The 17,985-nt window shown below is 42.4% G+C and overlaps 1 protein-coding gene across 3 annotated transcripts in view; it reads right to left on the bottom strand.

Annotated features, from left to right (window-relative positions):
* XPO6 (exportin 6) overlaps nucleotides 1-17,985 on the bottom strand; it is a 55,867-nt gene that overhangs the window by 29,121 nt on the left and 8,761 nt on the right. For all 3 annotated transcript variants that reach the window (XM_054842540.1, XM_054842539.1, XM_054842541.1), the window contains exons 2-6: nucleotides 10,173-10,263; nucleotides 8,790-8,902; nucleotides 5,637-5,834; nucleotides 2,869-3,028; nucleotides 2,391-2,468 (exon numbers count right to left, since the gene is read on the bottom strand). In XM_054842540.1, coding sequence (XP_054698515.1) covers nucleotides 2,391-2,468; nucleotides 2,869-3,028; nucleotides 5,637-5,834; nucleotides 8,790-8,902; nucleotides 10,173-10,263 — 640 coding nt within the window. The remainder of the gene's footprint in view (nucleotides 1-2,390; nucleotides 2,469-2,868; nucleotides 3,029-5,636; nucleotides 5,835-8,789; nucleotides 8,903-10,172; nucleotides 10,264-17,985) is intronic.

Genomic DNA, 17,985 nt, shown 5'->3' on the forward strand with positions numbered 1-17,985 from the left:
AGTTTGCCTTCCAATCATGCGTTCATCTCTGCCTGTAAATAAAGACCAGATGTGCAATGCCACAACTGCTGCTCGCTGCTACCGCCTTTGCGTCCGGCTTTAATCCCCATATGTTCTCCGTGTTAGTAACCCTGTCAGTGCTCTTACTCCACCCTGTGACTCTTTTGACTGATTGTATCACCAAATAGTGACCCAAGGGACCTTTGGTTACTAAACAAAGTAAAGCAAAAGAAGAGAGTCCTTCACAAATCACAGAAAGTGAGCAAGCCGTGGACAAGAGGGAAGCACTTGGTGTTCTTCCTTTTAGACTTCAAGAACGTGAAGCACAATCAGTTTCAACATGGAGAAAGTAGTTAAGGCAGAGCACAGGGGAAAAAAAAAAAAAAGAGAAAGTTTCAAATAAACAAGTTTGCACAGGCAGGACCCAATGAAATTAAGCCCGAACTTCTAAAGGAAGTGTCAGTGTAGCCTTAATTACTAGCAATATCTTGACAATTTGCTGTGTAAGAAGTTTGTTTGTTTTCCTGGAAAGGGGGGAAAGGAAAGACCCAGACCAGAAATGCAGCATACTTTCACTTTGAGAAATAGGATCTAAAGTTACAAGGTGAATGCACAGGTGGATAAAAGCTGCCTCAGCACAAGCACCATCCAGCGATTCATTGAGGAATTGAGAGGACATATCCAACAGGCTTCCACCAACAATCAGTCCAGAATTTCTTCTGCTGTTTGGTTTCTTTTTTTATTACAACTCCAGACAACAAAATAGATTTTCTGGGTTGTACCAGTTTAAGTTACTAGCACCTCTGGAACATGCTGTTCATGGTGTGGTACCTGCTCCTGCAGGCACGGTCACGGATGTGCACGCATTAACCAGCATCTCCTAGCACGCACCTGGGCTCACGGAACAATTCAAACTGTTTTGTACAAATCCAGCATCATTATTAGCCACTGAGGCACTTGCTACCAACAGTCGATACTAATATAAATCAGGTTTTTTACCATGGAAGACCCCAATCTTACTCAACATCAAAGTACTGAGGCTCTTGCTGCCAGGGTGGGTGAAGCCAGCACTCCTGCCCTCTCCAAGCAGCACGTTCCCTCTTGCCAAGCGATACTACAAGTTTTGTTCTTTTCTGTTAATATTCAGTTCTTCAATCTTTTGCTAACTGCAGCAAAATTTCCCCCCAAGGAAATATTTCTTCCCATTTAAGTTTCTGTTTTGTTTATAAACATTAAAGTGTCTTAAACTCTTTTACAGGAAAGAAGCACTTGAAATTCTGCTCCAAACCAAACTTCAACATAAAAGTTTTAACAAAAAATTAACAAAAACTTATCACAGGCAGCCGTCTTAAGCTGACGCATGCAATCTGGCCACAAGGAAGTGATCTGCAACACTCAATTTACTGTTTAAGGTCCCAAAGATAAGCGAGACAACACAATTATATCATGTACCTTTAACTCACAGAACACACTGAGCACAACTCTGTATCAGTGTGACCCTGGAGAAACAGCTATCAGATCCACAAGGGTTTCGTCTTCTCCCTATGCACAAGCGGTTTTTATACATTTCCAGACCCTAAGCCCTTCTTTTTTCTTGTTGAAAGCAGACAGAGCTAAGATCAGAGCTTTTAAACAAAATATTGATTGCACTGCATCGTGGTATTTCTTCTCACTTTGTTTTCCAAGCAGCAGGAACAAAAACACAACATGCTGCCGGACAACCTTGGGCAAGCTGAACATAACGACCCATATTACATCAAAGCACGAGGAACACTGGTGGTCAAGGTCAGCTTTGTGTCTGGGAGGGCCCTCCACATCTGTCCCCTATTTAGCCTTAACAGGATAAGTGAAACATGCTCCAAGTACAAGGACATAGAAATATATCCTCCCATTTGCAGGTTATAAGAAATAAGTATGTAAATGAGTTTAGATGAGATAAACACCCACACAAAAGACTGACAGGAATAAGCAGAAAACAAACTTTCACTATATATGCACAAAATCCTAGCCACTCTTTTTTTTTTAGTTAGGGCTTCAGTTTTGCTCCACTCTGGCTTTTGATGTGCTTACAGCTGAAATTCAGAGATGGCAATGCCAACTCACTGATGTCAGAGCATTTTGCATTGACACTTCAGAAAGCTTCTTGCCATCCGAGGACAACAAGAACCTAAATGTGTACTCTTCAGTGAGGTGGCATTTTCAGCAAGGCATCCACTGCAGTGGAGATTGCTTCTTCATATAAAGTTTGTCTTTCCAACTAGAAATTTGCTGGCCCATGAAAAGCTCTAGAAAAGGGTTATTACAAGAGGTTAGTGAAGGAAGGAATCTATGCCTGATATTGCAAGTTTAAATACATGGAAATATCAACTTGTAGCTTTAGCCGCCCTTACCACTTTCTCCTGAAGTTGGGGATGGTGGTGGAGTGGCAGCAGTAACACTGTGTTTGTCCCAGATGCTCTCCAAAATACCTGGCCAAAGAGATATTTTTCAGAACAGCCTGCTAAAAGACAGATCGATCTAACAAACATACTGGAGCCTGCAAGAGAACATTTTTAGTGCTTTGACAAGGAACATTGCCTTCTCTTAGCGACCCCAAAGAAATTACCAAGCGCTTATACACACGATCCCAATCCCTCTCCATAAAGAGAGGGACATATGTAGCTATACATCTGCTCTGCTACAGAAGCTCGTTTCATAGTAAGCTGACCCAAATGCCTACGGGTAGAGTTGAGCATTCAAACTGCAGCAGCAGCCACTACATCGCCCACATGTCGCTTCGCTGAACCCAGAATGCGCAAGCTTGTTAGGATCTTAAGGATGGTGAAAGGAGACCGTTTGTTTCAAGGCTTCCAGTGCCGTAACTCGTACCTGTGAGGAGCCCAAGCACTGTTTGCACCTGGTCTAGGAGCAGCTTGCGTAGCTCTTCTTTCCGGGCTACGCTAAGATCTTCCCGCGGGCATGCCAGTTCTTCCGAAGTAGTTTTCAACATGATCAGTCCCAGAGGAGTGGTCACAGGAGACTGAATTAACTGAGAGGAAAACACATGAATGCAACACGTGATGACAACATTCTGCAAAGCTTTCGGCTGACAAACGGGGGGTTAGTAATACCATTAGCAGTTTACAAGCGCTTCAAGACTGAGGGAGGATCAGTTCCCACAGTTTGCAGCGCTGTGCGTTGAGGGAAGAGAACTGCAAATATTCAATTTCCTGACACATTAATCTACGATGTTGCAACAGTTCAAGTACCATGGGAATCCTTGGTGTTTCAAGAGAGCTGTCATAATGTCATTGCACACGTTCTCTGTTCCAGCATGTTTACCAGTAACAGTTTGTTCCTTCTGTTTACTGCCTTCTGCTGACATCATCACTTCTCAGAATTGCCTCAGCACCGGCGGTTTCACCACGTAACAGGGCTGCCACTGCAGCCGCGCTCAAGTCAGGAGCCCGCGCCATCAGCCAAGCAGTTTGCCATTAAAAAGCCCATCCCTTCCCATACCGAGAGATGCAGCCAATATCGGATCGCACAGGAACACCACCTCTCCTTGCATCTGTATCGCATCTCAAATGGAAATCACATTTACCCTAAAGAGTGACTTCCACCACGGACAGAACGCGCAGGAATAGGACCAGAGGAAGCAAGGATTTTTGCCTTCATTAGCAAAGGAACACGATTAAGGACACATTCATAGAGGGACAAAGTTTTATTTTCAGCTGAAGTTCAATGCTGCTCTTCTCTGTTGACCTGGAACATCCAACGCAATTCATGAGCTACTCCCTCTGGGAGAAAAAGCCTAAAGCCAATCACAATTACTACAAGTAATCCTTGAAGTCAGAAATTCTGTAACACAGGCTGACCTCAGTCCTAATCTCCTTGACACACCAAACCAGAGACACGCTGAGTTAACACTGCTAAGGCTCCACAGTCTGGTGAAATATGTGGGGGGAAAAGCCTGTCTGAAAGCTCTTAGTCTTAATATACGTTAGCTTTCAGAAAGGAAGCATGATGGCACAGGAGCAGACAGCTAAAAAAGAAAATTAAAATGGCATGCACAACTTGTCAGTAAGTTGCAAAGAGACTTAATGTCTCTTCTCAGAATATTTTCTGACAATACCAGAAGTTTAGCAGTACCACGCACCGGCACGTCAGTAACCTTAAACAAATTTACTACCTCAAATTATTGGGTTTGCGTAAGGACAATACAATACCCCAAGTTACTTCTCCACCCATCCAATGGTTCAGGAAAAGTTTTTGAGACTATTTAAGAGTACTGGGATACAAGTTAATGGCAATTTGAAGCAACTGTTTTGATTCTTTATCTCAGAAGAAAGTCTTGAGAGGACTCATCTGTAACTCAAAGCAAGGCATTCCACTCCTATGCTACTCTTCTTTATTTTGGGGTCCTGAAGTTCAGTATTAGTGTTTTTCTTCCACTTTCTCTGAACATTTTTGGAAGGTGTCTGCTCTAGAAATTAATTTATGGAAACATTTCCCTCTGAAGCTGAGTTCATAAGGAGAGGCTTAAGGAAAAATAGATACCCAAAGTGGGCTCTGCAATCACTTAAGATAACCTCCAAAGTGCTACAAAAGCAAGGAGAAACTCAGAAATTCAATTGCAGATCCAGGTGAAATAAAAGCCAAAACTAAGTGTAGACAGTTATCTCAGAGTACTTATTGTCAAATTGACAATTTGAGAAGAAATTGCAGCATGTCACACCACATGATTACAGAAAACTATCTGAAAAAAGGTGACACCAGTTAGTAACAAGCTCTGTATGCCAAGTTAGCATTTTTTTAATTTTGCAAGTAATACTAGATCCATTTGTCTTAAATAAACTCCTTACACTCCGGGACTTCGATTTATTGTTTTTTTTATTAAATGACTGCCTTGTGGCTTGTCTGTGGGCAGAGCTGCATTCAAATCATGCAATTATGTCAGCAGAACAAGACTGTGCAGCACTTCAGTTTTACACTCAGCTTCTTTAAGTCAATTATGCACAATTTTAAGAGAGCTGGAAACAAGGTACTCGAACCAGAAGAGGAGGTTTGCACTAGCCCAGTTAGGCTCCAGCCTGGCTCAGGCTTCACTGTGGCGATACTGAATTACAACCAACATTCAAACTGATGGCACTGTCTCAGCCAGGATCCTCAAATACATACCCTAGTCTTCCTGCAAAAGCCCTCTTAAACACCCCAACAACATTCCATTAGCGACTTTACGTGATATCTTAGGGCATCTTTGGCTTTTAGGTGAAAAATCTCCAACAGCCACATTCAGAAACTTCACTTTTGAGAATCATCCAGTGATACATCCATAGTTTTACAGATATTTTTCTTTAAAGAACAACCCACAACCCCTGCAGTTTCAACAACTACTCCTAAATATTTAAAATTCAAAGTACAGTTGGTATTTGTTGCATAGTATTATTCCTTTGTCAAAAAAACCCTTATATAACGCTAGAAAGAAATGTAACATGAAGGGTTATCTGCAAAATTAAAAAGGAAGAGGAATTTAAGAAGCAACTTTGTTTTTCATGTAATTATTTAATCTTCATCAAGGGAAGCCACTACATCAGGAAACAAAATAAATGTCTCTCCGTGAATGAAACCAAGTTTTCCCTTTAGAAACTTCTTACCTGCAAGATGTTAGTGAAAAAGTCATGGTAGAACATCGGCCAGTCTTGCCGGCCAATATCCACAATGACTTTGCAGAGTTTGTTCCTGATGAAGTAAGGCAGAGTTTTATGGTGAGCCAGAAGGAGCTTGGGCAGGCAGCTGCGGATCTCCATTTTGTCTTGAGATGGGACCCCAAGCCACATCTTATTGATTAGGTTCTGGAAAAGAAACAGACCTCCCAAATGAGCTCATCTTAGACACAAAATGCAGGGAGAGAGCACCAGGCAGATCTGCTGCAGGCAAGGAAAAGCTTTCAAATCTATCCAGGCTTCTTGCTGACCAAGCCTGGTCAGTTAAAAATTTAAGCACCTATTATTTGATGTAGTTCAACCTTCTCTGCTGCTGTGGGCAGACCTATAGATAAGGAACCAAGCAGGTATGAGCAGGTTAAACAGAAGATGTTTCTATTTTGTAAGAGCTCTAACAGGCTTGCTGGGCAAAGCGCTGCAATGTAAGATGCTTTAGCTGCTCAGCAGTCCGGTACCAACCCTGATATCGTTAACAATACGTAGAGGCAAGTGCAGGCAAACTGAGCTAGGCAGAACAAGAGCAGCTTAATAGAGGGCAAACCCTGCACTACTAACTAACCTGGAATAAGCTTGGCTACCTAATGGGTAATCGGGCAACCGAAGACAGTGATGGCTCAAGGAGCTTGTCTCTTACAAGTCACACAGTGTACAGGGAGGAGTTCTAACAAAAACCCAAAACCACAAGCAGATCAGATTTGTAGAAGCCCTCCAACATCTGAGTTTCAAGAAAGAGGGGTTTCAACACCCCAGAAATTGCTACCAATAGCTCTTGGAACATTTCTATTAACTGTGAAGTGTCAGCAACCAGCACCTTACCATTGTAACCAGTCAAGCAGAACCAGCTAGCATGCATACAAAGTATTTCCACGATCATTTAACTCTGCACACCTAGATTTTCCCCTTCAAAAGAGGGGAGCATAACCTTGTATGAAGCAGAAAAAAAAGGGGGAAAGCGAGTTTGGCTTTAGCTCACACTGATGCCATCCAGATCTCCTGGAAGGCTGCCGTCGGAGTGACTGCCTTGCAGTGACAGGGCACTGCTTTAACGGACAGCTTTTAGTACACTTAAAACCAGACAAAATCCATAAGAAGGCAGAGTTGCGAATTGCTTTCCTGCCACACTACGATCCCATTTAGGGGCTCTGGAGCATTAGGAGCTGAGCCTCTGAGGATAACTTAGCGAGGAGGCCTGCTACTGAGACAATGTCTGTACCCATCTGCAGGCACACAGCTTGGAGAAGCCAAAAGCAGGAGACACTGCAAAGGGGGTTGTTGCAGAAAATGGAAAATTATTTATAGTCAAGGCAGATCCAATCCACAGTACAGAGGTACCAGTTCACAGTGTAGAGGTGCAGAGGTAAATTTCTACATTAAGTTCCTCAAAGAAGTTGCTTTTGGGGTTTTCTCGCAGAAAGTATTTCCTAAAAACAACGAAGACCCAACCAAATGAGAGTTCCTTGATGCAAGTCTCGAATGAGAGTTTCAGAAGCCCCAATAAAACTGGAAGATACTTCAGCTATTACACTCATGCTTTAATGCCCACTGAGTTTTGTCCTACTCGTTTGACCTGTAATTGGCAGCTTTCTCCGCCTGCAAAATGTTTTTGGGCAGATATCATCTTTTCCAAAAGCAAGAAGTAAAAACAGTTCATCTGGAAGGAGACCATGAGGATTTTTATTCCAGATCCACTGCTAACTTCTTAGACATTCTCGGAAAGTTTTGGGAACAATCCTTGTGTTTATTACACACTTGTACTGACATTCAGCACTCTCAGACAGTTGAGAACTGAAGAACCCGCAGACTACGGCTATGAGGACCAGTCAAATGCGCAGCACTATAGTAGTTAACTTTGGAAATTCAAGCTCCGCGATGGAGAGATCCTAATCTCTCAGCTGAGCTGTGGACTCCTGTCCCTCACTTTTCACTTGGACAGTGATTTCTTTTTTCTGTTCAGTTCTGGCCACAATTACTTTTTCAGTACTGCTTCCCCCCACCCCTCCAGAGAAGCAGAAGCTCAGTAATCAAACACATTTTCCTCTTCATGAAAGTCGGTTTAACTAGTGCAGACTGCTGCTGTATGATAACCATCCCCAAAGTAGGGAACACCTCCCATACCGTTTGTCACGATTACCCCCTTTTTGAGAGGAAGGCAAAGCAGATTCAGTTTGCAGATTGAGTCCAGACTCCCTATGCAACCCCGGATAAACAGAGTGAACATTTTAAGTGAAGAAGTCAACAACAACAATGGGGATACCTGTCAAAGCAACACAACTTTTAAGAACAGAGTTGTTTGTGTTTGCTCTGTCTAAAAAGTGACCCACAGCAAAGGACAGAAAACCCCTCTGATTTAGAAGCACAGCTCAGACTGCCAACCCAGCCATGGACACAATGCAGAGGCCAAAAGTGGACCAGGTGAGGCATTACATTGACCAAACCCCAGAATATCGTTAGGGAAAGAGACTGCTCTGGTCACTGAGAAAGCAGCTGATAAGCCAGAACTATTCACAGAATTCTTTTGTTTCTTCCAGCAGATACACAAATCAATATTTAGGCTTTTAACCATAACTTTGTTCTTTTATAACTAGGTAAAGAGTGGGATGTGGTCTTCTAAAGAGCCCTTACCTCTACGACTAGCACTTAACCTTGCAGGATGTAGTTCAAGAGCATCAACCACGAGTAAGAGATGTCAGAAAAATAAAAGCAACTTTGTCTTCCCTCTTAGCATTAGAGTTTGCTATAGCTAGTATCAGGTAATCGCGCACATATTTCTGACCATAAGAGTATAAAAGCAATAATGCTCTTAAAAGCATTGTGCAGAAAACTCAAGCAGCCTCTGAAACTGTAGGTAATTTGTACTTTGAGATGCCAGGAAATTAATTCTTCAATTTGTGTACAAAGATTCATATTCTCCTACTCTTAGCTTGCCATTAAGCAACCTCTCTAGGAGAGAGCAATAAAAGCATCCTTTATCACCGTACTTACTAGGACTGCCATTTTAGACAAACATTTTCAAATAAAATCGATTGCCATATAAAACTGCAGCAGACAGAAAATGCACTAAGCAGGCAACGGTACACATCTTACCTCAAACACAGTCAAACTGTACATCATTACATAGTCGTTTCTTGTACTTGACAGGAAATAGAGGCACAACCTCCAGGCTCCTATCTGCTGGGCAAAGTTATTTAAAAGCTCCTCTGAAAAAATAAAGTATTAAAAAAACACATTACAATTCTTAAGCTGTAAACAAATCCATAACAATGTACTGATGGCACAGTAATACACTGAGCATGGAAGAAACCCCGTGTTCAGAGAATGACTCAACCTGGACGAGGGTGAAAAAAATAATAATAAAAAAAAATCACACTCCAAAGTATTAAAAGTGATCTAATGATAGGCTTTAATGAAAACAAAATAGGTATGCCATTTTAGAACACAGTTTTCACATAAAAACCACACCAGACTAATAGCCGAATACAAAAACAAATCACACAAAAATGGCATTACGAGCATTACCACTTTATCTATAAACACCAAATGTTGGGATACCAGCTCACTGTGAAAGACTAGGAGTACTTCAGATGACACATAGTATTATAACACACCCTTGTTTTAATGCAATTGCTCCAAGAGCCATTGACTTTGATGTAGGTCAGCACATCAAAAACCTCTCCGAACGCTTGGGTGCAGGATTTGGTCATCTCGCATCAAGTGACTATGTACCAAATGTGGCAAAGGGAAAAGGTGCAAGGGCTGTTTTACAGACTCAAATTTAAGCCTTAATTAATTGGTTTCTTTCCTGCAACTTAAGCAGGAAAATGGAAGATGCTGAAGGCTTTTACCTTTTCCACAGCAGGAAATCTACACAATAGGGAAAAAACCCAGCTTGCCTAGATGCTTGTTCTTTATTTTACCAAATTTCTGGGAGAAGTCTTTCATGCTGATCATACTTTTGGCACTGAAGTTAGAGATGGCAGAAGTTTGAGAATAAAAGCAAACTGCCTATTTACAGCCATTAACCAAGAAGCTAAGCTAGATCTCTGTTGGTTTTCAGAAGGACAAATTTAATAACACCAGCCAAAATGAAGCCTCACTCTTTATTTCTACTTGTCATTTCACATTAACTACAACAGTCTTCTGCTTTCCCTTCTTAATGCTAAACAAATCTGAAGTCCATACTCCATCTCTAGATAGCAGAGGTTTTCCAGGACATACAATTCAACAATGTACAGGCAGAGAAAAAGCCTAACATCCTTCTCTAACCAACTTACTACCCTTGATAAAAACCCTGCCTCTCCATGCTCGCAGCAGTAGGCAGTTACCAAGGTATTAATTATCTATAGGACCTGCCACAGGATCTCCAAAACCCAAATTATGTAAGCCTTTGCTTCAAGTTCATACACAAGCAGGAGAGGCTAAGATGCCAGCTCGGTATCAGACAGAGCCCTAGAAGCAGCATCAACTCACCTATCTCGCGTTTCCGCTCATTCGTTGTGCAATTGTGGAAAAACTCTGTCATTAGACTCTCCAAAGCCCGTAGCGAGGCCTCTTCGGATGCCTGGGAACAACATTTAAAGGAAAGAGTTAAAACTACCTTCCACTCTTATTTGCACTCAGGAGGTCGGTATCATTCATGTCACAGATGCACCCAAAACCCAACAAGAGCACCAAGTCCAGGTGGAGGGCAAAATAATTTGGAATTTAAACTGCTCATTGGTGTCAAGATTTGTCCACTGCAAGTGAAAGCTTTGGACATGAAGGACCATTTGCTCAGCTCTATTAACTAATGAAAGCAATACAAGAAGTTTCCTTTTCTGCTTTTGTTATTGGAATTCATCAGTTATAGCTCAGTGTTTAAGTCCTAAAAAAGATAATTATCAGAATTAATATATAGCCCTTGCAAAATCACTATAGTTTTGCAACTCTGTGGAGTTGGGATGATTTTATTCTAGTAACAGCTCACCACCGAGCTCAGCCTCTGTAGCTCATAATGGATAGCCTTAGAAAACAGTACTGCCATAGCACAGACCAGGCCATTAGTCATTCCTCTAATGTTTTCAACGCATGCTATCAATAATAAATGCATCAAGATTCAAACCCCAACCTTCCTCTGCACAAAGTAAACCATTAAAGAAAACTGAAAGTTCAGCCTCAAAAGAAAAACAAAAAACAGAAACAAAAACCATGACTGGCAGACTTCTGCAGAGAGATGAACAAGCGAGACAACTTGCAGAAACACTACAGGCTTCTGGTAGTTCCCATTTCCACGTACAGCAGTCTCCCCAAGGACCACCACTGGGCCAAGCAGCGGGACACCCTTCTCAGCCTGGGGTTGGATTCAGCCCCCGGGAGAACCGACAACTCAACACAACAGCATGGGAAGACCAATTCAGCTCTGCTCTCCAAATGAAAATGGATGCTCTGTAGGACACTGTGCATTTTCAATTACTTAGCAAAGAAATACTGAATTTCATCCTACCTTTCTTCTTCCTTCCTCCCCCCCGCTTTTTTTTTTCCTTTTTAAAGACCTGCTCTAGAAAGCAAAGACTATTTTAGCAAGAAACATTATTAGTGGGAAATTGGCTTAAAATAACCTACAATCAAATCAAAGCCACTTTGCCAGCTTAAGCAAGATCAAGTACCCGTTATCACCTCTCTAATCCATTTATACATGAACTCTGCAAACAGTCCCTTGCACTGTAAACTTCCCCTTGAAGCTGGTCCGTCAGCCACCATTTCCCAGATAACTGCAGATAAGAGCCTCACTTTTAAGGACTCCACTTAATCAATTATTTTTTAATGATATTAGGATAGAGCCACACTGCTATTTCTATGAATTTTTCTTGCATGTTGTTGCAAGTTTCTCCATAGCCTACTTGCTCCCAAGTAGATCCAGACATACATATCCAACATTTTAGTAAATCCCTGCAGTTTACTTCTCTGCTGCTCAACAGGGAATATGTCTCACCAGCCATTTCTGATGTCAAATCCCCAAAAAGGAGTTTCCAAACCCTGAGCAGATAAATTTGATGCAAATTCCTCTGGTAAGAAGCACTGTTCTCCCACTCCACCCGCCAAGATCAGGATCACCTCAATTCCCAGAGAAGTGTTAGCTCTTCACACAGGAATTGCAGGGCTCATTTTTGGATAGTTAATTCAGTCCTTCTTTAGGAAAACTAGTTGAGGTAAGTCAATTTTTTTCCCAAGACTCAAGATTTATTTCCTACTTTTGGAAATAAATTGCAGAGTTCTCATAAATCTTGAGCATCTGACATGTCCTCCACTGACTTCAAACTGCCTCGGCACTGAAACTTTGAAGATGACAGAGCCTACTCCTAGGAACACGCTTAATCTTTTTTAGATAAAAACACCACCATCACAATGTTCAATGTGTCAAAAGCAAATGGAGAGCACAACGCAAGCATTTTATGTAAAAATCCCAGGCTGGCCAGAATCCAAGGCCAACTTGGGCAGAAAGAAACAGCATGACCTCCGAGATTGTTTTCTTCTCCTATTGGACTTCTCCCAGCCGTTCCAGAGGTTTGGTGAAAGGACGGAGTGAAGTACCACAAATTGTCTGAAGTAATCAAAACTCTGCAAACGGGAGAACCTTCCAGGTCTTCCCCCCAGCGCACCACCTTCTAGCTATTGGCAGGACTTAAAAAAAAAAGGTAGAGAGAAACGTTCTGCATCTGCTAATGCCTTTGGGTATTCCCCAAGTCAAGCGTTCCTAGAGCATGAGGTAATCACCCACCTTTCAAGCAAAGGCTCCGATAACTAGGTCATTGTGATAAAAGAGGACATGCTGTTGGAGAGCTGCAGAGGAAATTTACTGTACCTATACCCAGACACCCCAGAAAGTAGATTAGCTACTGAGGCTACAATAGAGCTGTTTGTAGAACCTGTAGCTGCTCCTGTCTGTGATATTTCCAGCTGCACCTCAGTATTATCACTCACATTAACATGCAGTTTGCTTTCTTCTAGGGCTTGGTGTTTACTCTGCACTGAAGAAAAGAGTGGGAAAGTATCAGCAGGGTCTGTGAAGAGAGATGTCAATGAATGTCATATGAGCAGCAATGCACGGACATTAACGACTGCCTCAGTCCTGCAGTCAGGACAAGATCAAACCCCATGGGTGATCAGAACCAGCAGCACTCACTTTGGTCTGAAATTCAGCCACTTTGGTCAACTGCAAATTTCATTTTTAAAGGTTTTTACGGAAAGTCATGAAGTCTGGACCATCATTAGCAGAATTTACTACAGACTTTCAGGGTAAGGACTGGCAGTTTGCCTCACCTGCTTGAGGCATTACAAAATATTCAACTATTAAACCAGAAATACTTCCCACTCATTTTCACAAGTTGTAAAATCTGACCCCTCCACCCCTAACATCTCAGGCCACTCAGAGCTGGATCAAACTGCCAGGAAATGCTGTTTGCTCTCTTCTGTCAACCATTTAAGGAAAAAAACCCCACAACTCAATTCTATGTATCCCATTTGCAGAGCAGGTAATGTGAGCTTTTTACCTTGAAAACCTTCACAGTTCACTAAAAACAGCTAAGGTAAGATTTAAGATGCCACCATCCACACTAGCTCCACTGTTTCCAAAGGCTGTGGTTGAGCTGAGACCTACAGGATGGAGCAGGGAGGATCTCGGCTGCCAGATTCAGAGATCCTCCATCCAAAGATGACGTTCTCAGTCACGGTTTGGCTAGGTGAACAAGTTCATGATATGTGAAAGTAAGCAAGAAGCTCTAAATACCAGTGCACTGACAGTTACAGTTTCCTCTGTTCCAGTAGGACAGCTGTACTTTGACCTAGACATTTTTTTCCAAGACAGCATCTTGGAGAGATGTGTCATAGCCAATTCTACCCAAAACAGGTGCCGTTAACTACTGCTGTGCTACGCTGGGTCTGTGCCACGTAGACTGGGCAAGCGTCAGGTCTGCCCTAAGTCTGCTCCTGGACTTGCCCTGTCTGATCCAGGCATGACTTGATAGGGATCAGGGTGGGAGGAAGCCACTGTCAGTCCATGTTCTTACCATTCCCATTTTTGCCTCATTAAGTTTGCTAAAGGTGTTTCATTAAGTTATCAAACTACAGGGGTGTAGCTGCTTACTCATACCATTTATCTATGAACTCCAACCTTTAATAGCAGTCTCATAAACCAGAAAAATGACAGATTCACAGCTGAGACTACAGCTTCCTATTTTGACAGAAATTAGATTTGCTACCAAGAACTTGCATGTTCAAAGCCATTCTCCATCCGCCAAAGTACCTACAAAAGGATCTGTGAAACTTGGATATACCAGCTGATATCAGGGCTATGGCTCAATTACATTTTAAGATGTACGAGCCAGTAACTGATTTCTGTTGATTAAGGAAAAACATACTAATAGCTGCTAACTTACTGCATTTTAGGCTGCTCAAACTCCACTGCAACTCAATAAGGCTCTAGAGAAGCAAAACCTTTGTCCCTTGCTGCTTAAACCAGGACCCCGTGACAAGTTCGGTTTAGCCTGTAGCCTATGACTAAAGGATTCGGGTACGACGAGTTACTTGTCCAACTCTGGCAAATAACAGAGGAATGATTTTTGGATAGCAATTTAGACATTGCACACTTACTTTAATAGAAGATACCACTCTAATCTTAGTTTGCATATAACCAAAGACATCCCACCCACCCCTTAAAAAAAGTACCTGATCATTCTGGAAGATATGAAAGTGCTTTATAAAGCTATTTCCATTTTCTCCAGAAGTGCTTTCATTTAGAGTTCACTTCCTATCTTTTTACTTCATTTTACGTTCTCTGAAGCGATTGTTTCTTTTAGAGGAAAGCTTTTCTCTAATGCTTTGCCATAAAAATGCAAGCTGTTAACCTTTTAATGTTTGCTATTAACAGCTCAGTAGACTATCGATCATACAAACAATGCTCTAAATAGGGAGAGTCAGGCTGATGAGGACTGTGAGAGGAGGGTTATGTCTGTTGATTTTTTTTTCCCCCTAATGTGTTTGAAAATGGATATCACTCCAAGACAAAATTGAGGTAATCCCTCTACAAAGCTTTTTTTAGTAAGACATTAATTGCAGCTGCAATGTTACAGAGGTGACTTCAACAATCCTTCAAGGCAGCAGCAGAACACCTGCCTCTGAGGTGGAAGAATGGATTTCACGCCACACAAGGTAGACCTTAAAAACACCTCCTTCAGTGGCAGGTAGGAAAAACACTTGCACTGCTGAACCCCAGAAACCCTCACCGCAGACCTAAACCCCCTTCAACTTCTCTACTCTTTATTTAAAGAGGACGGGATCTCTCCCTGGTAGGGAGCTGTTATTCACCACCTCTCTGCACCCCATCGTGTTTTTAATTCAGACGCCCACTCTTGTTCCATCCCTCCTTTCAGTACCTGCACTGCTGAAGCACTTTTCACACTGTACCTAACACCTACCAGCCCATCAAGCCTCCCTGCACCATATATTGATAGCAAACGGAGATCTTTCACCACTGCAGCCCTGCCTTCCTAATTTTTTGAGCCTGCTTCTACATTCCCTTCCTTCCCACCATGTCTCCTACCATCACCAGTACAAGACGCGCAGCGAAGCACAATTCAGCCTCCTCCTGGTTATCGAGGTTTGGATCTTACCACATTTTACCCAGCTCTGCTAAAATAAGTATCGGCTACATCTGCACGCTTGGGCTCATAAGGGGCAACTCTTCCAGGAGAGGAGGGACCGCCTGAGCGCGCACAACATGAAAACCCGTTGTTTGAAGCGTTCCCAGCAGGAATTGCTGTAATGCCACCAACAAGTCAGTGCCTAGGGTTACGAAAAGAGAAAAAAATCATGCACACACTACAATGGCAGCTGCTAGTATAAAATAACTCATCATCACCCTGCCTTTGCTAAATTACACTGTCCCATCCTCCTCCACCTCGGAGCCTTCTGCTTCCAATTTTGTGCAGTTACTTAACAGTACAGTTATACACATACAAATACAAACCACCACACTTGAGCGGCTCAATTTTCTTTCCTCTTTTTTATTATTGTTGTAGATAATTTTTGAAGAAAACTCAGTCAAGACTAATTTAATAGTACACATACCTAACATGCATATGTACTAAGGTAGTAATTTACTCATTTAAGAATTACCAGGGTGTCTTTCAGAGCCCCTCCCTGCCTGAGCCCTAACATAACATGATAATGAACACATAAATTAGTAATTACACTCTTAGAGAGATTGTGGGTCATTTCAAGCCTGCTCGTGTGGGTCACAAAAGCCTCCCTTTTGCAGCTACCGGCAAAGCACAGATATTATCACCACTTCAGTGAACCTCTGGAACAGCCTCGGGTCACTCGAAGTGAAGTCGATGAAAGAAGTGTGGTATTATTTTTAGCAACAGAAGTAGAATTATGAAGTGTTTTGAAAAAAGAAATAATTGTACGACACCCAACACATCCTCTAGAAAGGATGAACGCATGTTACTGAGAGGCAGAGCCGTGCAGCTCAAAGGCAGCATTACTACATTTCCAAATAACGAGTTTAAAAGTCTGGGGTTTCACACTTATTCCCAGGGTCTCCTTATCAGTAATCACTCACGCAGAGGTCTTAAATTCAGAGACAGCACGCAGACCCCAACATACGTGCTCCCCAGCAGCACACTGCTGAGGGTATTGAGACACAGCTAGTCTTTATTCTCAGCTTCCTTGTTGCGTTTCAGAGATGTTTTTTTTGTGGTTTGACAAACCGAAACCAGACTCAGCTTCGCTCTGTGCTTTGAGAGCAGTTCAGGCTCCTGGTGCCATTTCAAGAGATCCCCTGGCTGCAGAATACAACCTGCTTAGCTGGTTCATTTGTTTCTAGGGCCGCAACTTTGGCAGCTCACTAATGAGACCTAGATTTTGCAAACTCATTTCTGTTCTACCACAATTTAAGCAAAAAAAAAAAATCTACTATAAAAGTCATGAAGTACTGTTCTACCTCAAGGCAATCGATGGAGGAATACAGGCACTACGCTACTCTCCGTCTCCCTGCTGTGATGAAGCTGACGTCCAACTCATCACCCCAGACTGCACTTCGTGAATCAATATATTTTATTTAAACCTCAGTTAAGGACTAAAAATGACCAGAGGCTGAACACTACTGCGTGGAACAGGCTATGGACATCCACCAGTGATAATCTGATTTCTCAAACAGGATAAAGAGATCATCTTACCTGTAAACACTGCCTGCTACACAAGTAATCAGGCACCTTTTTGAATACCTACAGGATCTTATTTCTTAAATCTTCTTGCACAGGTGGGTTCAGTTAACCAGGCATCAGGTTTTAAGGTTGAACTTTGACTAACAGACTCAAGTGTCCGAGTCCGACTCCTTCTAAACCGATAATTCTTAATTGACATAATCAAGTCCAGCAGCCAGCGTGTTCTCCAAGCATTTTACATCTGCTTTGCTGTTTACAAAAGATGCTCGTTACGTGAAAACACAGCAAGCATGGAACATTAAAACTCAACACCCAGAAATTCTCTTAGAAACCCACCGAAGGAACAAAATAATCATAGCAAGCTAGCATAAGCAAAGTGAGATTTAGACACAGCACTGTTACAAGCCGCAAGGACGAGCACAAGAGCAATTTATGGGGCCCTGCCGCCTGGGGAAAGCGGGCTGGTCACGTGCCACTGACTTGCCAATTGATTTATTGCGGTTTAGTTGCTGGAAAAGACTTAGCAACACATTATTTCCCTAAACAAGTAGTTGCTAAAATAATGATACACAGAAGTGCAGAAAGATGCAAAGCAGACTACTTGAGATCGATATTCTGCATCACACGACTGCATATCACCATAGCACAGGGGTCCCAGGTGGGGTACAGGTGGCACTAGAGTCACTTTTTGGATTTAAGACTTAAATTTGACAAGTCAGCAATAGTCATTAGACTTTCCTCAGTAGACACCCAGTTCAGACAGTTCTCAGCTGCTGTCCACCACTTTTGAAACCACCACTGATAACAAGTTTTCAGTTTGGGTGTTATCAGGAAAAAAACCCCCAACAACCACAAGCCATAAAGTCACAGTATGCAATTCAGATGGACACTGCACAAGGTTGATCATAGAATCATCAAACAGTTTGAGTTGGAAGGGACCTCACAGCCCATCCGGTTCCACCCCCTGCCATGGGCAGGGACACCCTCCACTAGCCCAGGTTGCCCAAAGCCCCATCCAGCCTGGCCTTGAACACTGCCAGGGAGCCAGGGGCAGCCACAGCTTCTCTGGGCACCCTGGG

This window comes from Grus americana, chromosome 15, assembly GCF_028858705.1.
Source record: "Grus americana isolate bGruAme1 chromosome 15, bGruAme1.mat, whole genome shotgun sequence".
Classification (NCBI taxonomy): Eukaryota; Metazoa; Chordata; class Aves; order Gruiformes; family Gruidae; genus Grus; species Grus americana.